The sequence below is a fragment of the Scylla paramamosain genome, unplaced genomic scaffold (assembly GCF_035594125.1).
Source record: "Scylla paramamosain isolate STU-SP2022 unplaced genomic scaffold, ASM3559412v1 Contig5, whole genome shotgun sequence".
NCBI lineage: Eukaryota > Metazoa > Arthropoda > Malacostraca > Decapoda > Portunidae > Scylla > Scylla paramamosain.
The window spans coordinates 1,585,001-1,607,610 of NW_026973670.1; the positions used below are offsets into that span (position 1 = coordinate 1,585,001).

The 22,610-nt window shown below is 43.3% G+C and overlaps 2 protein-coding genes across 3 annotated transcripts in view; both read right to left on the bottom strand.

The window, feature by feature from the left end:
• LOC135096675 (TBC1 domain family member 23-like) overlaps positions 1-1,250 on the bottom strand; it is an 11,316-nt gene extending 10,066 nt beyond the window's left edge. The window contains exons 1-2 of one of the 2 annotated variants that reach the window (XM_063998379.1): positions 1,186-1,250; positions 332-431 (exon numbers count right to left, since the gene is read on the bottom strand). In XM_063998379.1, the coding sequence (XP_063854449.1) occupies positions 332-431; positions 1,186-1,223 (138 nt within the window). In that variant the 5' untranslated portion in view covers positions 1,224-1,250. The remainder of the gene's footprint in view (positions 1-331; positions 432-1,185) is intronic. The other variant, XM_063998380.1, reaches the window with a different exon arrangement.
• A 3,456-nt stretch (positions 1,251-4,706) lies between these two features.
• On the bottom strand, positions 4,707-13,909 carry LOC135096616 (ankyrin-1-like). Its single transcript, XM_063998245.1, has 8 exons — positions 13,887-13,909; positions 12,075-12,356; positions 11,560-11,716; positions 10,022-10,180; positions 9,333-9,544; positions 8,450-8,654; positions 5,590-5,780; positions 4,707-4,997 (listed from the first exon to the last, which is right to left on the bottom strand). The coding sequence occupies exons 1-8, from the start codon at positions 13,907-13,909 to the stop codon at positions 4,853-4,855; spliced, it is 1,374 nt and encodes a 457-aa protein (XP_063854315.1). The 3' UTR covers positions 4,707-4,852.
• Positions 13,910-22,610: the final 8,701 nt, after the last annotated feature.

The window sequence follows — 22,610 nt, forward strand, 5'->3', positions numbered from 1 at the left end:
CACTGTGACATTCTGCAATATTTTCACAATTTCTGAACCACCCTGTTGAGTCAGAGAGACGAGACTTATGGGAGAGATGGAGGAAAGTCCCAGCTATCTCTCCATCTCTTCCTTTTCTCTCTTCTCCCGCTGGCTGATGAGATAGGGAGGAAAATGTCTCTCTTCCTTGACACTGTGACATTCTGCAATATTTTCACAATTTCTGAACCACCCTGTTGAGTCAGAGAGACGAGACTTATGGGAGAGATGGAGGAAAGTCCCAGCTATCTCTCCATCTCTTCCTTTTCTCTCTCCTCCCGCTGGCTGATGAGATACGGAGCAAAATACTGACCTGAGCTCTGTGTTCCTCTGGCAGAATACGGCCTCTTGTAATGTTGATGACATCTTCCTCATCTATACAGTCTGGGAGGGCGGCTTCTAGTGCCAACACCCTGGAGAGAAGAGAGAGAGAGAGAGAGAGAGAGAGGGAGTGGGGAGAGAGTCAAAACACACACACACACACACACACACAGAGGAAGAGGCGTACGAGGAGGACGAAGAGAAAATAAAACACACACACACACACACACACACACACACACACAGAGAGAGGAAGAGGCGTACGAGGAGGACGAAGAGAAAATAAAACACACACACACACACACACACACACACAGGGAGGAAGAGGCGTACGAGGAGGACGAAGAGAAAATAAAACACACACACACACACACACACACACACACACACACACACACACACACACACACACACACACGAAACTACCTACAATTCTTCCAAACTCTTATCAGGTCAGGTCAGGTCACTCCACCTTGCAGACCAAAAAAGTTAAACTCCCTCCATATTTTAGCTAATTTCGCCTTAACTCTCGTGTACTTTAATATTCCTTGGGGCTGGAGAGGTGAGAGAAACATTCCTCCATGTCCGAGAGCAATTGGAGGAAAGGTAGAGTGGAGGAAAACAGGAGGAAAGACAAAAAAAACATGAAAACTCTTCTTCTTTTCTCTTGTCACAGGATCAACTGATTAGAGACCACCTCATATTTTTCCTCATATCTCTCTTATTACACTTACTTTTTCCCTCCCACGAGATCAGAAAAGGCAAGAAAGATGTTACTTATACTCCCCATTCTTATAAGTACTGAAGTAGCGGTGTAAAGTGGTGAAAAGTGAAGAAATAACTCACCAAGTTTCGTCTGTATCTGCTTCTGTCTGCGTGGCCATCTTGACTTCCTCTTCCTCCTCCTGTGGCCGAGGATAATCAGATTATAAATAGTCAATAGTCAGTTATAGTGGTGATCAAATAGTAATGTAAAAAAAATATGATAATTTTTTTGTTTGTTAATGTTGTGTCTATTTTATGTTCTTTCTATAATGTAGAGATTCATAATAGTCAATTAAAAAACTATTTATTTCTATTCATCAGGGTTTAATAAAGACAAAATAGTAATTGAATAGTAATGACAAAAAAATATGAAGTCTTTTTCCTATCACTGATTATACTTTTAAGTGTTTCTGTTATTTTTTTATTGGGGGGAATCAAAATAGTTATTTGAAATAGTTGATAGTCAAGCAAACTGGTAATGGAATAATTATGCAAAAAAGAAAAAAAAATGGTTGGTTTTTATATTTTTTTCTTCCTCCTCTTGTTCATTTTCTTCCTCCCCCTCCTTAATTTTCTCTCTTCCTCCTTTTCACTTACTGGCTGACTGACAGACAGACTGACTGACTAAATGACTGATTGGCTGGCTGGCCGACTGACTGACTGACTGATTGGCTGGCTGGCTGACTGACTGACTGGCTGGCTGAGTGACTGACTGACTGACTGGTTGACTGACAGACAGACTGACTGATTGAATGACTGATTGGCTGGCTGGCCGACTGACTGACTGGGTGGCTGGCTGACTGACTGACTGGCTGGCTGAGTGACTGACTGACTGACTGACTGGCTGACTGACAGACAGACTGACTGATTGAATGACTGATTGGCTGGCTGGCCGACTGACTGACTGACTGGGTGGCTGGCTGACTGACTGACTGGCTGGCTGAGTGACTGACTGACTGGCTGACTGACTGGCTGACTGACTGACTGGCTGAGTGACTGACTGACTGGCTGACTGACTGACTGGCTGAGTGACTGGCTGACTGGCTGACTGGCTGACTGACTGGCTGACTGACTGACTGGCTGAGTGACTGACTGACTGGCTGACTGACTGACTGGCTGAGTGACTGGCTGAGTGACTGACTGACTGACTGACTGCCTGGCTGAGTGACTGGCTGACTAACTGACTGACTGGCTGACTGACTGACTGACTGACTGGCTGAGTGACTGGCTGGCTAACTGACTGACTGGCTGACTGGCTAACTGACTGACTGGCTGAGTGACTGACTGGCTGACTAACTGACTGACTGGCTGACTGACTGACTGGCTGACTAACTGACTGACTGGCTGACTGACTGACTGACTGGCCGACTGGCTGAGTGACTAACTGGCTAACTGACTGACTGACTGACTGGCTGAGTGACTGACTGGCTAACTGACTGACTGGCTGACTGGCTGAGTGACTGACTGGCTAACTGACTGACTGACTGACTGGCTAACTGACTGACTGACTGACTGGCTGACTGACTGACTGACTGGCTGACTGACTGGCTAACTGACTGACTGGCTGACTAACTGACTGACTGGCTGACTGACTGACTGACTGGCTGACTGGCTGAGTGACTAACTGGCTAACTGACTGACTGGCTGAGTGACTGACTGGCCAGCTGACTGACTGACTGACTGACTGGCTGAGTGACTGACTGGCCAGCTGACTGACTGAGTGACTGACTAGCCAGCTGACTGACTGACTGACTGAGTGACTGACTGGCCAGCTGACTGACTGAGTGACTGACTGGCCAGCTGACTGACTGACTGACTGAGTGACTGACTGGCCAGCTGACTGACTGACTGACTGACTGAGTGACTGACTGGCCAGCTGACTGACTGACTGACTGACTGAGTGACTGACTGGCCAGCTGACTGACTGAGTGACTGACTGGCCAGCTGACTGACTGACTGACTGACTGACTGGCCAGCTGACTGACTGAGTGACTGACTGGCCAGCTGACTGACTGAGTGACTGACTGGCCAGCTGACTGACTGACTGACTGACTGACTGAGTGACTGACTGGCCAGCTGACTGACTGAGTGACTGACTGGCCAGCTGACTGACTGAGTGACTGACTGGCCAGCTGACTGACTGAGTGACTGACTGGCCAGCTGACTGACTGAGTGACTGACTGGCCAGCTGACTGACTGAGTGACTGACTGGCCAGCTGACTGACTGACTGACTGACTGGCTGAGTGACTGACCGGCCAGCTGACTGACTGACTGAGTGACTGACTGGCCAGCTGACTGACTGACTGACTGACTGACTGAGTGACTGACTGGCCAGCTGACTGACTGACTGACTGACTGGCTGAGTGACTGACCGGCCAGCTGACTGACTGACTGACTGGCTGAGTGACTGACTGGCCAGCTGACTGACTGACTGACTGACTGACTGACTGGCTGAGTGACTGACTGGCTGAGTGACTGACTGGCTGGCTGACTGACTGACTGAGTGACTGATAAACAAACACAAATTTTAATATATCCCCTTTATTCAAACACACACACTCTCTCTCTCTCTCTCTCTCTCTCTCTCTCACTTAATATTTGCCACTAAAACTACTGATATTATTTTTTTACTATTATGAACAACAACAACAATAACAACAATGAAAATAATAATAATAAAAATAATTAGGGGGAACAGAGAGAAGGGAGAGGAAGGATGGAGGGAAAACTTCACTCCATCTCTCCACATTCACTGTTTCTCTCCACCTATAAATGAAGAGACTTGGCATGCAATCTATTACATTTGAAATTTTCCTCTATATCTCTCACACCAGAGGGAGGAGGAGATAATGGCAGGTGTGGAGAGATAGGTAAATCTTTCCTCCACCTCTCCACACCCGGTGTATCTCTCCACACTTACACATCTGCTCATAAACACAAAAAATGTTACAACTTTTTTACATGCCTTACACTCAAAGACAGATAAGGTGATGGAAAGGAGGAGGAAATATTTTGCTCCATATCTCGCTAAACGGAGGAAAGGAGAGATAATGGGAGGTATGGAGAGATAGATACACCTTTCCTCCTTCTCTCCACACTTGCAGGACTCCTCCAAACCTACACACTCACTCAAAAACTCAAATAATGTTACAACTTCCATAACTTACAAGAGTCAGGACTAGAAACAGCTTGGAGGAGGCAACATACATTTTCCTCAATATCTCACAAAATAAAAGAAGGAGAGACAAACTGAAAACATTACGAGATAGTGCAATCTTTCCTCTATCTCTCCTATAAGCCACGTCTCTCCAGGTCTACAGGGTGAGCCAAAAACTGAGAAAAGGTAACAGCATATTGCACCACATAACAACGCAAGTGACACGACAGATGGAAAGAGACGTTTTCTCTAATATCTCACAAACCGATAGATAGAGAGACAATGCAAAGACACAGAGAGATAGCCCAAAGCTCCCTCTATCTCCTCAGTAAGCCACATCTCTCTACGTCAACAGGGCGAACCAAAAATTGCTGAAAAAACATCACAGCAAAAAAAAAAAAAAAAAAAAAAAAAAAAAAAAAATGAGAGAGACAAAAGAGACAATTTTCCTAATACCTCACAAACCAAGAGACAGAGAGACAAACCGAGGACACGAAGAGATAGCCCAAGCCTTCCTCTAACGCCGTGGTGACTCACACATCCGCAGGTCAGGTGGGCGAGACGGGAGAGACGGAAACGTGAGGGGACGTTCACGGCTCGAAGCTCAAGAGGTATTCTCTTAACATAAAAGGAAGAGGAAGTTTGTTCACCTTTTGTTGAGTCTGGCGGTTTAATGCATTGTATATTGAAACCCTGCAAATTTGCTTGAGTGTTCTTGGTTGAGTGTAGAGTTCCCTGTAATGGTAAAAACTGTGATTAGCTAGTAGTAGTAGTAGTAGTAGTAGTAGTAGTAGTAGTAGTAGTAGTAGTAGTAGTAGTAGTAGTAGTAGTAGTAGTAGTAGTAGTAGTAGTAGTAGTAGTAGTAGTAGTAGTAGTAGTAGTAGTAGTAACAGTAGTAGTGGTGCGACTATTGCTACTTCTAATGTTTTGATTTTAATTATTCTCTCTCTCTCTCTCTCTCTCTCTCTCTCTCTCTCTCTCTTTCTCTCTCTCTCTCTCTCTCTCTCTTCTCAAATACCCAGCATTCCTCCTCCTCCTCCTCCTCCTCCTGTTCTTCCTTTACTTCCTCCTCTTCTCAGATATCCAGCCTTCTCCTCCTCCTCCTCTTCACCCTCCTCCTCTTCTTCCATTCCTTCCTCCTTTTCTCAGATAGCTAGCTCCTCCACCTCCTCCTCCTCTTCTTCCATTCCTTCCTCCTTTTCTCAGATAGCTAGCTCCTCCACCTCCTCCTCTTCTTTTTCCATTCCTTCCTCCTTTTCTCAGATAGCTAGCTCCTCCACCTCCTTCACCTCCTCCTCCTCCTCTTCCTCCTCCTGGTGTTCCTCACCTTAAGACCTGTGCCAGCTGTTGCCTCATGGGAACCAGAGAAGTTTGCGTATAGAGAATCTTTAAGCACTGGTTCAACTCTGAGTGGTTCATGGATTGGTAGTACAGGTTCAACAGCTTGGCAAACCGCTGCTCAGGGTCGTTAAGTAGTTCATCCTTCCTAATTAGAAGCTGAACGTAGTAATATAGTATCTGTGGAAGATTAGGTTAAGTTAGGTTAGGTTAGGTTAGGTTAAGTTAGATTAGGTTAGGTTGGGTTAGGTTAAGTTAGGTTAGGTTAGGTTAGGTTAGGTTAGGTTAGGTTAAGTTAGGTTATGTTAGGTTATGTTAGGTTAAGTTAGGTTAGGTTAAGTTAGGTTAAGTTAGGTTAGGTTAGGTTAAGTTAGGTTAGGTTAAGTTAGGTTAGGTTAAGTTAGGTTAGGTTAGGTTAGGTTAGGTTAAGTTAGGTTAAGTTAGGTTAGGTTAGGTTAGGTTAAGTTAGGTTAGGTTAGGTTAAGTTAGGTTAGGTTAGGTTAGGTTAAATTAGGTTAGGTTAGGTTAGGTTAGGTTAAGTTAGGTTAGGAAATTAGGTTAGGTTAAGTTAGGTTAGGTTATGTTAAGTTAGGTTAGGTTAAGTTAGGTTAGGTTAGTTTAAGTTAAGTTAGGTTAAGTTAGGTTAGATTAGTTTAGCTTAAGTTAGGTTAGGTTAGGTTAAGTCAGGTTAGTTTAGGTTAAGTTAGGTTAGGTTAAGTTAGGTTAGGTTAAGTTAGGTTAGGTTAGCTGAGATGAGGAGGAGGAAAAAGAGAGGATGAGGAGTTTGGGGTTAGGTTAAGTTTGGATACGTTAGATTGTAAAGTCTATTACTGCTGTTGTTGTACTGCTAGTGGTAGTAGTAGTAGTAGTAGTAGTAGTAGTAGTAGTAGTAGTAGTAGTAGTAGTAGTAGTAGTAGTAGTAGTATAACAAGACAAGACAATTATATTTCTGCCTGGAACCATGCCAAGTCTGTTCTCCAACATCTATTTCTAAAGCTGAACTCTTCGCTCAAACCTTTGCTAAAAACTCTACCTTGGACGATTCTGGGCTTGTTCCTCCCTCTCCTCCACCCTCTGACTACTTCATGCTACCTATTAAAATTCTTCGCAATGATGTTTTCCATGCCCTCGCTGGCCTAAACCCTCGGAAGGTTTATGGACCTGATGGGGTCCCTCCTATTGTTCTCCGAAACTGTGCCTCCGTGCTTGCACCTTGCCTAGTCAAACTCTTTCAGCTCTGTCTGTCAACATCTACCTTTCCTTCTTGCTGGAAGTTTGCCTACATTCAACCTGTTCCTAAAAAGGGTGACCATTCTAATCCCTCAAACTACCGTCCTATTGCTTTAATTTCCTGCCTATCTAAAGTTTTTTAATCTATCCTCAACAGGAAGATTCTTAAACATCTATCACTTCACAACCTCCTATCTGATCGCCAGTATGGGTTCCGTCAAGGCTGCTCTACTGGTGATCTTCTGGCTTTCCTTACTGAGTCTTGGTCATCCTCTTTTAGAGATTTTGGTGAAACTTTTGCTGTTGCCTTGGACATATCAAAAGCTTTTGATAGAGTCTGGCACAAAGCTTTGATTTCCAAACTACCCTCCTACGGCTTCTATCCTTCTCTCTGTAACTTCATCTCAAGTTTCCTTTCTGACCGTTCTATTGCTGCTGTGGTAGATGGTCACTGTTCTTCTCCTAAATCTATTAACAGTGGTGTTCCTCAGGGTTCTGTCCTGTCACCCACTCTCTTCTTATTATTCATTAATGATCTTCTAAACCAGATTTCTTGTCCTATCCACTCCTATGCTGATGATACCACCCTGCACTTTTCCACGTCTTTTCATAGACGTCCAACCCTTCAGGAGGTAAACATAGCACGCAGGGAAGCCACAGAACGCCTGACTTCTGATCTTTCTAAAATTTGTGATTGGGGCAGAGCAAGCTTGGTATTGTTCAATGCCTCAAAAACTCAATTTCCTCCATCTATCAACTGGACACAACCTTCCAGACAACTATCCCCTCTTCTTCAGTGACACTCAATTGTCCCCCTCTTCTACACTGAACATCCTCGGTCTGTCCTTTACTTATAATCTGAACTGGAAGCTTCACATCTCATCTCTAGCTAAAACAGCTTCTATGAAGTTAGGCATTCTGAGATGTCTCCGCCAGTTTTTCTCACCCCCCCACTTTGTACAAGGGCCTTATCCGTCCATGTATGGAGTATGCTTCACATGTCTGGGGGGGTTCCACTCATACTGCTCTTCTAGACAGGGTGGAATCAAAAGCTTTTCGTCTCATCAACTCCTCTCCTCTAACTGAGTGTCTTCAGCCTCTCTCTCACCGCCGCAATGTTGCATATCTAGCTGTCTTCTACCGCTATTTTCATGCAATCTGCTCTTCTGATCTTGCTAACTGCATGCCTCCCCTCCTTCCGCAGCCTCGCTGCACAAGACTTTCTTCTTTCTCTCACCCCTATTCTGTCCACCTCTTTAACACAAGAGTTAACCAGTACTCTCAATCATTCATCCCTTTCTCTGGTAAACTCTGGAACTCCTTGCCTGCTTCTGTATTTCCACCTTCCTATGACTTGAATTCCTTCAAGAGGGAGGTTTCAAGACACTTATTCATCAATTTTTGACCACTGCTTTGACCCTTTTATGGGACTGCCATTTCAGTGGACATATTTTTTTATTGGATTTTTGTTGCCCTTGGCCAGTGTCACTCCTACATAAAAAAATAATAATAATATATGAATGAATGAATGAATGAATCAATCAATCAATCAATTAATCAATCAATCAATCAACAAATAAACAATCAAAGAAAACCAGCAATTTTTTGGGGAGACTCACCTGATTGGAGCACTTTTTCAGGAACACCGAGGACTGCGAGTGACAGATCATTGGCTCTGTCGTGGAAATGTTTACATTTGGGTCTGCCCCGTGCTGCAGGAGGGTCAAGGTCAGGTCACACACGTAGTCCAGGTCATGGGGTGACCTTGCATTTTGCACCATGTCCATTATAGACAGAAGAATGTGCTGCGTTCGCTGTGAAAAGCTGAAATACGAGGTAAAGTTAGCTGTTTTCTTGTGTGGATTTGCTTGGTTCCCCGTGCACTTGTTGGTAGTTAAATGCTTATAAAGACGCACACAGGCAAGATACGTACATGAAACTTTGCATACAGTACTGTGGCGGCTCTGTGTATGTGTGGTGTGTGCTGTGTTGCTGTGTGACTTCTGTGTGCTGCGATATTAAGGTGAAAACAGCATCTTTTCAACATGCATGGTTAGGTTCTGACAAACACACAACTTGACATAAATGTTTATAACAACACAAACAGGCAAGACACATCCATGAAACTTTGTGTACTGAGCTGTGGGGCCTCTGTGTATGTGTGGCAGGTGCTGTGTTGCTGTGTGGCCCCCGTGTGCTGTGATACAAGGCTCAAAACAGCATCTCTGTATCCCCTTCAAATGAAACACACACACAAACACACATACAACACACACACACACACACACAAGGTGATGCACATGCAGGCAGATCCCCCACACACACATGGGCTTCCTCTGCACTGAGAACAACCTCATGCAATCTTAGTAATGAAGCTTAACTATTCAACATCTAACAAAATAAATAAGTGAAAAAAAGTCACACACACACACACACACACACACACACACACACACACACACACACACACACACACACACACACACACAGGCAGGTTCGTACCGCACATTTGGGTCCAGGCCGTGTTGCAGCAGGATCACCAAAAGCTGCCGTATGAATGCAAATGCAGCGGCCTTCTCAACCTCGCGGGACAGAGCCGTATTCTCGGAGGCAGTAAACATGAGGACATGGAGCGGCGTGAGGTTGGAGCGAGAAGAGCAGTTTGGGTTTGCTCCGTGACGACACAGCAGACGCACACAGTTCAAGTAGAACACCTGTGGCACAAAGCACCCAGGCACTCAACCTGACCTGACCCAACCTGACCTAACCTAGCCAAGCACACTTCATCTAACTTAACCTAACCTAACCTAGCCTGAAATAACTTAACCTAATCTTAATTAAACTTAACCTAATCTAACAAACAGTTTTCAGGCCCCCCCCTCTCTCTCTCTCTCTCTCTCTCTCTCTCTCTCTCTCTCTCTCTCTCTCTCTCACACACACACCCCCAATCTGTCCACCTCTCTAATGTAAGTATTCTCTGTTTTCACACACACACACACACACACACAAGGAGAGAGAGAGAGAGAGAGAGAGAGAGAGAGAGAGAGAGAGAGAGAGAGAGAGAGAGAGAGAGAGAGAGAGAGAGAGAGAGAGAGAGAGAGAGAGAGAGAGAGAGAGAGAGAGAGAGAGAGAGAGACACACACACACACACACACACACACACACACACACACACACACACACACACACACCTTCATGGTGTGGGTGAAGTGATGCAGTGGGTCTTTATTTATCAAGGGGACCAAACAGACCATCAAGGGGACAGACCCGTCTCTTCCCACCAAGTTCGGGTTCCCTCCATAATGTAGAAGCATATCTAACAGCTCGTAACGAAACTCCCAGTCACGCACCTGTGAAAGAGAGGGGGTCACATTTTTGCATTTTCTGATTCACCCTGTTGACGTGTGGCTGTGAGGTTTACAGGGGAGGTAGAGGAAGGGTGTGGCTATCTCTCCATGTCTTCGGTTTGTCTCTGCATCTTTTACTTTGTCAGATATTGAAGGAAATGCTACTGTCTCTTTCTAATCTTGTGTGTGTGTAAGACAGGGGTTACATTTCTGTGTTTTCTGATTCACCCTGTTGATGTGCGGCAGTGAGGTTTACATGGGAGGTAGAGGAATGGTGTGGCTATCTCTTTATGCTTTCAGTTTGTCTCTGCATCTTTTGGTTTGTGAGATATTGAAGGAAATGTTACTGTCTCTTTCTAATCTTGTGTTTTTTCTTGTGTGTGTGTGTGTGTGTGTGTAAGACAGGGGTTATGTTTATGTGTTTTCTGATTCACCCTGTTGGTTTGTGAATGTGAGGTTTACAGGCAAGGTAGAGGAAGGGTGTGGCTATCTCTACATGTCTTTGGCTTGTCTCTGCATCTTTTACTTTGTGAGATATTGAAGGAAATGTTACTGTCTCTTTCTAATCTCACAAAGGTTTTGTCTGTTTGGTTGAGACATTATGTTTTCACAATTTTTGACTCACCCACTATAAGCAGAAACATGAGGCTTTTAGGAGAGATAAAGGAGACATTTAGCTATCTCTCTATATGGTTTCTGTTTGTCTCTTTGCCTTCTAGCTCATAAGATATTGGCTGTTTTGTCTCACACCCCTGCTGAGAGTAATCAAATCAGTACTGTGAAATGGAGTGCAAAGATGTGTGAAGCAAATTGGAGATTTTTGTTGATTGTGGTAGTTTGCATGGCTGATTTTTGGTGTATGGTGGTTGAAGAATTGTGGTAGCCTGTGTGTGAGTGAGATTGTTGCAGGTTGAGTGAGTGAGAAAAATGAGAGAAAATTGAGTTTTTTTTTTTGATGTGGCATTCTTCCACATTTAAGATTTTGGTAAGTGGTAGAAAAGTCAAGATTGTGGTTGACTGTGGTAATTTCTGAGACTGAATTTTAGTGTGGTGGTAGTTGAATAGCTGCTCTTCTTTGTGAGAAAGTGAGAAAGCTCTAAGTTGAATGACAGAGTGAGAAAATGTGACAAAATACAGGACCATTTATTTATTGCATGGAGTGTCACAAACTTTGGTTGCTGTTACAAATGTCAGGAATGTGGGTGACTGTGGTAGCTTGTGAAGTTGAATTTTGGTGAGGCAGTAGTTGAATGGCTGCTCTTCCCTGTGAGAAAGTGAGAAAGCTCTAAGTTAACTGAGAGAGTGAGAAAACGAGAGAGAAAATTCTATCGGCCAAAACCACCACCACCACTACTATTACTACTACTACTATGACTACTCACCTGGCGTAGTACACAGGCTAGTGCACTATTGCCATGCTGGTTGATGGAAGGAGAGGCGCCATTTTGTAGTAAATAGCGAACTATTAAGAGCATATCCCACTTATTCCACGGTGGAGGTTCTTGGTCGTATCCATAACGCGCCTCCTCCAGTGCATATCTGAGGGAGAGAAAGGGTTACGTTTTCCTCCATATCTCCCTCTACAAGTTACCTCCACACTTCTCCTGCAGTACAGACCTCCCTTAATCTTTCCTCCATCATTGCTCCAAGTCAGGATATTCCACCTTACTTAATTCATGGTCAAAATAGTGTTTCTTTAAAGACAGTCCAAGATCATGACCTGACATTTTCTCCCCCACATTACCTACTTTCCTTCATACCTCCCACTACAAATTACCTCCACACTTCTCCTCCAGCACAGCCATCCCTTAACCTTCCCTCCACCTTCCCTCCACACCTCCACCACACCAGGCAAGCACAAGCACCAAAAAAATACCAAAAACTAACACAACCTCACCTGACGATCAGCGCATGTAGTGGTGTAGTTCCGAGACTGTCAGCGGTGTTGAGGTGTTCTTTGAGCCCATTAGCCATGAGAACCTTTACCATTTCAAGGGTATCCTCTGCACCTTTCTTCCCCAATAGAAACACTACATGCAACACTGTCATCTGCTGTGTACAGGTCCTTGCGCTTGTGTCGGCACCACACTGTATTAGAAGCTCCAGAAACTTTGTGTGATGCAAGGCTGCCTGATGTATTGGGTAGTACTCGTCAAAACACTGGTTGATTTCATCTGACCTGCAATTGCGGTTGAGTGGTTAGCACTATGCGGTTGATTTTTGGTGGGGTGGTAGATAAAGGGTTGGTCTTTCTTGTGTGGGAGTGACAATGTGGTCGGCTGAGTGAGACAGTGAGAAAGTGTGTGAGAAAGTGATGTATGTTTTCTTTAGGTGTCAGGTTATGAAATCTTGGGTGATGTTGGAAAATTGATAATTGTGGTTGAGTGGTTAGCACTACATGGTTGATTTTTGGTGGGGGTGGTAGATAAAGGGTTGGTCTATCTTGTGTGGGAGTGACAATGTGGTTGGTTGAGTGAGAGAGTGAGAAAGTGAGCGAGAAAGTGATGTATGTTTTCTTTAGGTGTCAGGTTATGAAATCTTGGGTGATGTTGGAAAATTGATGATTGTGGTTGAGTGGTTAGGAATACATGGGTGAATGTTGGTGGACTGGCAGCTAAAGGGTTGGTCTACCTTGTGCGGGAGTGAGAACGTGGTCGGTTGAGTGAAAGAGTGTGAAAACTTGAGAGAAAGTTGGGAAAAAATTAAAAGCTGAGAATAAATGAAAAACCAGAAAATTGATGAAATGTAACAGTCAATCACAAGCAAAACACAAGTAACCAATCTTACACAACGACACATTTTTGCTCACAACTCCTAAACCACTCAATGGAAACTGACATAAATTTATGCCCAAACACAAGAAATACTACCACAACTACCCTCAAAAAATGAAAGTTGGCAGATGGCAGAAAATTGACAAAACATAAGTTACCCACAAGCAAAACACAAGTAAGCAATCTCACATGATGACACATTTTTGCTCATAACTCCTAAACTAACCAGCAGAAACTGGACACAAACTTATACCCAAACACAAGAAACACTATCACAACTACCCTCAAAAAATGAAAGTTGGCAGATAAGCAGAAGAACAGAAAATTGACAAAACATAAGTCACCCACAAGCAAAACACAAGTAAGCAATCTTACACGACGACACATTTTTGCTCACAACTCCTAAACCACTCAATGGAAACTGACACAAACTTATACCCAAACACAAGAAACACTACCACAACTACTCTCAAAAAATTAAAGTTGCCAAATGAGCAGAAGAGCAGAAAATTGACAAAACATAAGTTATCCACAAGCAAAACACAAGTAAGCAATCTCACATGATGACACATTTTTGCTCATAACTCCTAAACTATCCAGTGGAAATTAACACACACTGATCTCCAAACACATGAACCATTACTACAACTACCCTCGAAAACTGAAAGTAAGTAGATGAGCAGAAGAGCAGAAAATTGATAAAACGTAAGTCACCCGCAAGCAAAATACAAGTACCCAATCTCACACAACAAAACATTTTTCCCCACAACTCACAAACCACTAAGCGAAAACTGACACAAACTGACACCCAAACACACAAAACACTACCACAACTACCCTGCAAAAATAAAAACCCACAGATGACTGATAGAGCAGAAAACTGACAAAATGTTGAACTCACCCCTCTAACACAAGGTACTTCATGTTGGACTCACCTCTCTAACACAAGGTACTTCATGTTGGACTCACCTCTCTAACACAAGGTACTTGACACAATTCCATGCCCCTCGTTCACAAGCAATATGAAGAAGTGGCCTCCTCTGCTGCCACGGTAACCAGTGGTCGTCTGCCTGCTGGGTCAGTAGTTCCAGAATGTCCACCTGTAGTAGTAGTAGTAGTAGTAGTAGTAGTAGTAGTAGTAGTAGTAGCAGTAATAAAACAGTCATAGTGGTATTAGTGCTGGTGTGGTGTATGTGCAGTTACAGACAAACAAATGTACACACACACACCTGGTCTCCATCTATGGCATAATAGATTGCGTTCTGAAGCTTGTCACTCGAACGGTCGTTAGCTGTCACGTCCGTACCTGCAATAGTAGTAGTAGTAGTAGTAGTAGTAGTAGTAGTAGTAGTAGTAGTAGTAGTAGTAGTAGTAGTAGTAGTAGTAGTGGTGGTGGTGGTGGTGGTGGTGGTGGTGGTGGTGGTGGTGGTGGTGGTGGTGGTGGTGGTGGTGGTGGTGGTGGTGTTAAAAGGAGGAGGAAAGTAGTAGTAGTAGGAGGAGGAGGAGGAGGAAGAGGAGGAGGAGGAGGAGGAGGAGGAGGAGGAGGAGGAGGAGGAGGAGGAGGAGGAGGAGGAGGAGGAGGAGGAGGAGCGAGAGAGAGAGAGAGAGAGAGAGAGAGAGAGGAGAGAGAGAGAGAGAGAGAAGAGAGAGAGAGAGAGAGAGAGAGGAGAGAGAGAGAGAGAGAGAGAGAGAGAGAGAGAGAGAGAGAGAGAGAGAGAGAGAGAGAGAGAGAGAGAGAGAGAGAGAGAGAGAGAGAGAGAGAGAGAGAGAGAGAGAGACTTCCACCATTAATTATAATACAAGTTATAATTAGCTGAGTGAATACTGACTGCTAAGTAATCCTGATGTTGAGACATGACAGACACAAGTGTTGAGAAAAACTGAAATTTTAGTTGATTGGTTGGGGTCATGTGGTTAAATTTTGGTGAGGTGGTAGATGAAAGGCTGCTCTACCTGGCGTGAAACTGAGAAAGTGGTTGGGCAAGTGAGAGAGTGAGAAAGTGAGCAAGAATTATCTGAGTTTTTTTTGGGGGGGACTAAAAAGTACAATGTTAGTTGACCTTATAAAAGTAAAGATTTTGGTTGAATGGTTAAAGTTACAAGGATGATATTTGGTGTGCTGGTAGACAAAGAACCAACCTAACTACCACACAAGTAACAAATCTCCAGGTAAGGCAAGAGAGTGGCAAACTGCAAAAAGGTTAAGGTAAACATTCTGTAATGAAGACAATTAATGGTTCCTCTTATTAAGTCAAGATTTTGGTTGAATGGTTGAAGTTACAAAGCTGATATTTGGTGTGCTGGTAGACAAAGAACCAACCTAACTACTGCACAAATGACAAATCTCCAGGTGAGGCAAGAGAGTGAAAAAGTGAGCAAGAAATATGTGACAATTTTCGGGGGCATTGATCAAGCTAACCAGTACTATGTTGGTCTTCTAAAAGTCAAAATTTTGATTGAATGGTTGAAGTTACAAAGCTGACATGTGGTGTAGTGGTAGGCAAAGAACTAACCTAACTACCAAACAAATAACAAATCTCCAGATGCAGCACGAGGGCGGCAAAATACAAAAAGGTTAAGGTAAACAAACCAAGCTTACAGGTGGCTCTTTGTTCGCAGTTTTGGTTGTGGGGGCCGGGCCAGCACATGCGTGCCTCCACATCCGTCCTTGCACCCGCCTTCAGAAGTAGTTCCACACATTCCTCATAGCTGCAGGTGTGTGTGTGTGTGTGTGTGTGTGTGTGTGTGTGTGTGTGTGTGTGTGTGTGTGTGTGTGTGTGTGTGTGTGTGTGTGTGTGTGTGTGTGTGTGTGTGTGTGTGTGTGTGTGTGTGTGTGTGCACAGTGTGGGGGAGGGGTAAGAATAAACATTAATTATTTTCTTTATCTCAGTTTTTGTTTTTATTTATTTTTTTCAAGTGCATGTGTGTGTGTGTGTGTGTGTGTGTGTGTGTGTGTATAAAAACTTAACATACAAAAAAACACTGCAACACACATCCAAACACCCCCAGAATAGCTAAACATACCCTTTCAGGCAAGCAATGTGGAGAGGAAGAGAGCAAACACCGCGATTCACGTCCAAAGATCGCGACGACAAACACCACCTTGCTAATCCAATGTTGTTTACCCCGACCGCCTTCTGTAGTAGGTTATACCCTTCCTCATTGGTGATGTGTAAGATGCTTTCATTCTGCGGAGTAATTGTGGCAGTTAGGATCACGCCATACAGTTAATTTTCGGTGTGGTGGGAGCTAAAGGGTTGCTCTACCTTGTGACCAATTGGGAGTGCAGATGACAAAGGGAGAGAGTGAGAAAAAGAGCGAGAAAGTGAGGTGATGTTTTTAAAGTTTTGATTTTTACCGGAAGGTTGTTCATGGTAAACTTAAGACTCTGGTTAATTCTGGTGGTCTGCGTGGTTGATTTTCAGTGTGGCGGTAAATGAAGGGTTGCTCTACGTTTTGTGAGAGTGAGGATGCAGCTGGTAAAGCGAGAGAATGAAAAAACATGCAAGAATACAGTGGATATAATTCTGTGGCCATTCTTTGAGCAGGGATGTGTAAATTTAGTTGATGTTGGAAAATTTAAGGTTGTGGTTGACTGCTTATGGTTGTGTGGCTGAATTTTGGTGTGGTGGCAGCTGAAGGCTTGGGTTACCTCCTGTATGGATGACAATGTTGTGGGCTATGCACAAAAGTGAGAAAATGAGTAAGACCTTAAGGTAATATTCTGGCAAATCTCATAAAGGATAGTGTTTGAAAAATAGAAATTCTGGTTGATTGTGGTAGTCTGTGTGGTTGACAATTAGTGCAACAGTAGATGAAAGACTGGCCTAACTATTGCATAAGAGAGAAAGCCGTACACTAACAAAGAGGGTCAGGAAAAGAGGAAAAGTAGAGGAATACAAATATTCATATTCCCACCTAAGTAAAGTTACAAGAATAGATCTAGTAGCTGAAAGGTTGTAGTTGTGTGGTTGGTGTTTGGTGTGGTGGTAGTCACAAGACCAGCCTACCTTGTGTGCTAGTGACAAAGTTGAAGGTTAAGTGAGAGAGTCAAAAAGTGAGAGAAAAGATTACAGTGCGGAGTTAGATGAAGATGTTATTTTTGGGGGGATATTTCTGTATAGTACTGGAATAAAGGAAGCTGAGGTTGAATGGTTATGGTTGAGTGGTTGACATTTGGTGTGCTGGTAGATAAAACACCACCCGATCTACCTTCAAAGTATGAGGGTTCTATGTGAAGTGACAGTGCAAAAAAAAAAAGAGCAAGAAAAACAAGTAACATTTTTGAGCAAGTTAATCTTTTGACGTACAGTTTTAGTTTAAGGAAAGTGAGTATTCTGGTTGAACAGCTGAGGGCACAAGGTTGACATTTGGTGTGGCAGGAGAGAAAACACCACCATACATACCACAAATATAAGAGATCTCTACGTGAAGTGAGAGAGCAAGAAAATGGAAAAATATCAAACCCATATCTCATCAACAAAATTCTGGTTGATCTAAGAAAACGGAACATTACAGCTGAACGGTTGAAATTATATGGTTGGCATTTAATGTGGCGCGAGACAAAACACTGCCCTACATGACACAAAAAATAGGAGGGCTGTACGTGACGCGAGCAAGACAAAAACTGCAAAGGAAAATCTCAGGCAACTTACTCTCGGAATGGCAACTAACAGACTCTCAATTCCTTGCACAGTGATGCGGGGGTTCGTCTGCAGGGCCTCGAAAACTGCTCGGATAGTTCGTTTGGTACTGTCCGACACACAGCGCTGGTTGTGAGCAGTCAGGAGTGCTGAGCCTGACTGGAAGAAGGAAGAGAGAACAGACCCCATCGTGTAGCAGTAGTTGTAGTTGTAGTAGTAGTGGTAGTGGTAGTGGTGGTGGTGGTGGTGGTTACAGAAGAATGTTGGATTCTCCTACTCAAAACTCTTCTTCTTCTTCTTCTTCTTCACCTGAAATGAAGGAAAAACATGAATGAATTAGGGAAGGAAGGAAGAAAAGAAAGAAGAGTGTGTTTTGTAACCTAAATTAACTTAACTAACCAAACTTAACCTAACCTAACTTTAAATGAAGATAAGATCAATTTTTGTCAGTCCCCATGTTCTGTCCACCACCTTGCCTCCCTTGACAGTAACCCAACCTAACCTAACCTAAGCTAACCTAACCTAACCTAAAATAAACTAAACTAACCTAACCTAACCTAACTTAACCTAACCCAAGCTAACCTAACTTAACCTAACCTAACCTAAGCTAAACTAAACTAAACTAACCTAACCTAACTTAACCTAACCCAACCTAACCTAACCCAACCTACCCCAACCAACCTAACCTAACCTAACCTAACCTAACCTTAAGAGCCAACATTCATACACCTTCCGAGCACTGCCTTAACAAAACTTCCATGATATTTAAGGGAACAGTTGAAAAAAGTCTAAATTGAGTTTATTTTGAGAGGGAAAGGCAGCTACTACTACTACTACTACTACTACTACTACTACTACTACTACTACTACTATTTTTATTTACTGATATGACTAACCAGATAATCAAAGTATTGTTAATGAATGATTAATGCATAATGGTATATTTATTTATTTATTTATTTTTTTTTGACCTGTGACGTGACGTGATAAACTTGCGTGAGGTTAGGTTAGGTTAGGTTAGGTTAGGTTAGGTTAGGATAGGATAGGTTAGGTTAGGTTAGGATAAGTTAGGTTAGGTTAGGTTAGGTCATGATAGGTTAGGTTAGGTTAGGATAGGTTAGGTTAGGATAGGTTAGGATAGGATAGGTTAGGTTAGGTTAGGATAGGTTAGGTTAGGTTAGGTTAGGTTAGGATAGGTTAGGTTAAGTTAGGTTAGGTTAGGTTAGGTTAGGTTAAGTTAGGTTAGGTTAGGTTAGGTTAAGTTAGGTTAGGTTAGGTTAGGTTAAGTTAGGTTAGGTTAGGTTTACAGTCCTTAGCAGATGTTCAGATTATCAATAAAGTTCCTTGTAATTTCACAAGAGAGAGAGAGAGAGAGAGAGGAGAGAGAGAGAGAGAGAGAGAGAGAGAGAGAGAGAGAGAGAGAGAGGAGAGAGAGAGAGAGAGAGAAATACCGTTATTCTAATTTTCCTCCACCAGTAGTTATGAGAGAGAGAGAGAGAGAGAGAGAGAGAGAGAGAGAGAGAGAGAGAGAGAGAGAGAGAGAGAGAGAGAGAGAGAGAGAGAGAGAGAAATACCGTTATTCTAATTTTCCTCCACAGTAGTTATGAGAGAGAGAGAGAGAGAGAGAGAGAGAGAGAGAGAGAGAGAGAGAGAGAGAGAGAGAGAGGAGAGAGAGAGAGAGAGAGAGAGAGAGAGAGAGAGAGAGAGAGAGAGAGAGAGAGAGAGAGAGAGAGAGAGAGAGAAATACCGTTATTCTAATTTTCCTCCACAGTAGTTGAGAGAGAGAGAGAGAGAGAGAGAGAGAGAGAGAGAGAGAGAGAGAGAGAGAGAGAGAGAGAGAGAGAGAGAGAGAGAGAGACTGTAGGAGTAACTTAAGTATCAAATCCTTACTACGAACACCACCACCACCACCACCACCACCACCACTACTACTACTACTACTACTATTTCAGCAAGGTTAGGTCATCTTCACTTCTGCACTACTACTACCACAACAACCACAATCACCACCACCACAACTACTACCACTACTACTACTACTACTACTACGACTAATACCATCACCTTCTTTTCCCGTGATCTTGTTTACTCCTTCATCTCTTCTCCTCTCCTCTTCTTCCCTCCTCCTCTCTCTCTCCTCTCCTTCCCTCCTCGTCCTCCAGTCCTCTCCTGTAGGCCTGTAAAAATGACCCTAAATATTCCAAGCAAAACCTTTACGACAACAACAGATAGAGGCAGAAATGGCGGGTAATTTAGTTTCATCTCCAGCCAGGGACGGTTTTCAAATTTTGTGTGTTTTTTAGTTTTCGTGTCACATTTTAGTAAGTTTTCTTCGTATATTTTAGTTTTCAGATACATTTCTTGTGCTTCTGGTAGTTTATCTTTGGGTTTTACGGTTATTTTGGGGATCTTATGTTTATAATAAGATATTCAAGGGACGGTTCTCTTATGTCTGGGATTTTTGTAAGTTTTATTATATTTTACTATGTTTTCTTAGTGTATTTTGGGTTCTGTATTAATTTTCACCTTATGCGTGCGTTATTTTTGGTAATTTTTCATGTTTCTTTCCATTTTTTTTTCTTTTTTGCTTATAAATGTCACACTTAATATGATTCACTATTTTGGGAGGTTTAGATGGGTTTCTATTATATTTCGCCATGTTTTCCAGGTGCATTTTGGCTTTTATATTAATTGTTCACCTTTTCATGTTTATTTTTGTGCCTCCTGTTTTTTATTTATTTATTTTTTTTTATTTTTTTTTTAGACATCCTTGTTATGACTACCTTATTTGGAGTTTTTTGGTGGGTTTCTTTTATATTTTACTATGTTTTCTAGTTATATCTTGGGTTCTGTATTAACCTAACCCCAACAGGCTACAGTCATCCTTGTTGCGTCCCTTGCACCACTTGAAGACTCCCATCATGTCCCCTCTTAACGTTACCCGATGTTTTAATGGTGCTGTTCTTTCATCACCACAGAGCCAGCGGAACATGGAAATTCGTGTGGGAGAAAAGCTTGCGCAGTTGACAGGCAACGAACAGGGAAATGGAGGGATTAGGGAAGGAGCGTGGTGAAAACAATTAAGAAACTCATTATATAGAAAGATGATTAGTTTTGCGTCTTTAGATGGCTATTGAAGACCTGCCGTGAGTGCCCCACGTACTGTGAAATAAGAGGTTCTGTATCTGCTTTCACTTATGAGTCCTTGGGTATCTTGAAATAAATATGCTTTTTCTTCCCCGATTAGAAGTGCTCAAGATTCTTACCAGAAGACAACGTTGTGTAGTGACGTTGTGTTCACTGTGGTCAGACTACCCTAAGTTCACAGCACCCCCTGAACAGTGCGATAATTACTCCCAGTGAGGTGCGCAGCACTGGATGAGGGGCTGCTGTGAACTTATCATTAAACCCAGCTGTGACCTCACTGAACGTTTCCCTTTGTGTCTCACAACACAAGGGGGCAGTCACAGCTTGCCCTCTAAAGACAACTCTCTTCCTCCACACAAAACTACAAGCACCTAATAACACACACACCCTTCACTCTAACATTTCAAAATCATCATGGCGACTCCTACACCAGCCTCGGAGTCCCCATCTGGGGAGGGGACCATAAATGTCCCCAGGTCGGACTGCCTTTCTATCGACGACCCTAAGTGTCTTGACACCCCCCTCAACTTTTTCTTCATTAACTTCTGCAACATTCGCGGTCTAAGATCTAATTTTCAATCTGTAGAACACCACCTCTCCTCTTCTAAACCTCATCTTCTTTTCCTCACTGAAACTCAGGTGTCTGAGGCAACTGACAGTAGCCCCTTTTCTGTTCCCTCCTACTTTCTCTATCCTCATTTTCGATCCAAAGCTGGATGCTGCGTTTACGTGCGCAGTGACTTAACCTGCTCTCGTGCCCACGCTCTTGAATCTTCCGAGTTTTCCACCATCTGGCCACGACTACAGAGTCACTCTCAAACTAAATTTATCTGTGCTGTATACCTCTCACCTAACTCCTCTGACTATAAGAAATTCTTTGACTACTTAACTTCCAAAGTGGAGCACATTCTGACCCTCTTCCCTTTTGCAGAGATCTCCATTCTTGGAGACTTCAGTGTTCACCACCAGCTTTGGCTTTCCTCTCCCTTCACTGACCATCCTGGTGAACTAGCCTACAACTTTGCTATCCTCCATGACCTAGAGCAATTGGTGCAACACCCTACTCGTATTCCTGACCGTCTTGGAGATACGCCCAACATTCTTGACCTTTTCCTGACCTCTAATCCTTCTGCTTATGCTGTCACCCTTTCTTCTCCGTTGGGCTCCTCCGATCTCAATCTCATATCTTTATCTTGTCCTATCACTCCAATCCCTCCTCAGGATCCCCCTAAGCGAAGGTGCCTCTGGCGTTTTGCCTCTGCTAGTTGGGGGGACCTGAGGCGGTATTTTGCTGATTTTCCTTGGAATGACTACTGCTTCCGTGTCAGAGACCCGTCTTTGTGTGCTGAGCGCATAACAGAGGTGATAGTGTCTGGCATGGAGGCGTACATTCCTCACTCTTTTTCTCGTCCTAAACCTTCTAAACCTTGGTTTAACACAGCTTGTTCTTGTGCTGTACATGATAGAGAGGTGGCCCACAAAAGGTACTTAAGCCTTCCATCATCAGAATCTCATGCACTTTATATTTCTGCCCGGAACCATGCCAAGTCTGTTCTCCAACTAGCCAAAAACTCCTTCATTAACAGAAAATGTCAAAACCTTTCAAGATCTAACTCCCCTCGTGACTTCTGGCATCTAGCCAAAAATATCTCCAATAACTTTGCTTCTTCTTCTTTCCCTCCTCTATTTCAACCAGATGGCACCACTGCTATCACATCTATTTCTAAAGCTGAACTCTTTGCTCAAACCTTTGCTAAAAACTCTACCTTGGACGATTCTGGGCTTGTTCCTCCCTCTCCTCCACCCTCTGACTACTTCATGCCACCTCTTAAAATTCTTCGCAATGATGTTTTCCATGCCCTCGCTGGC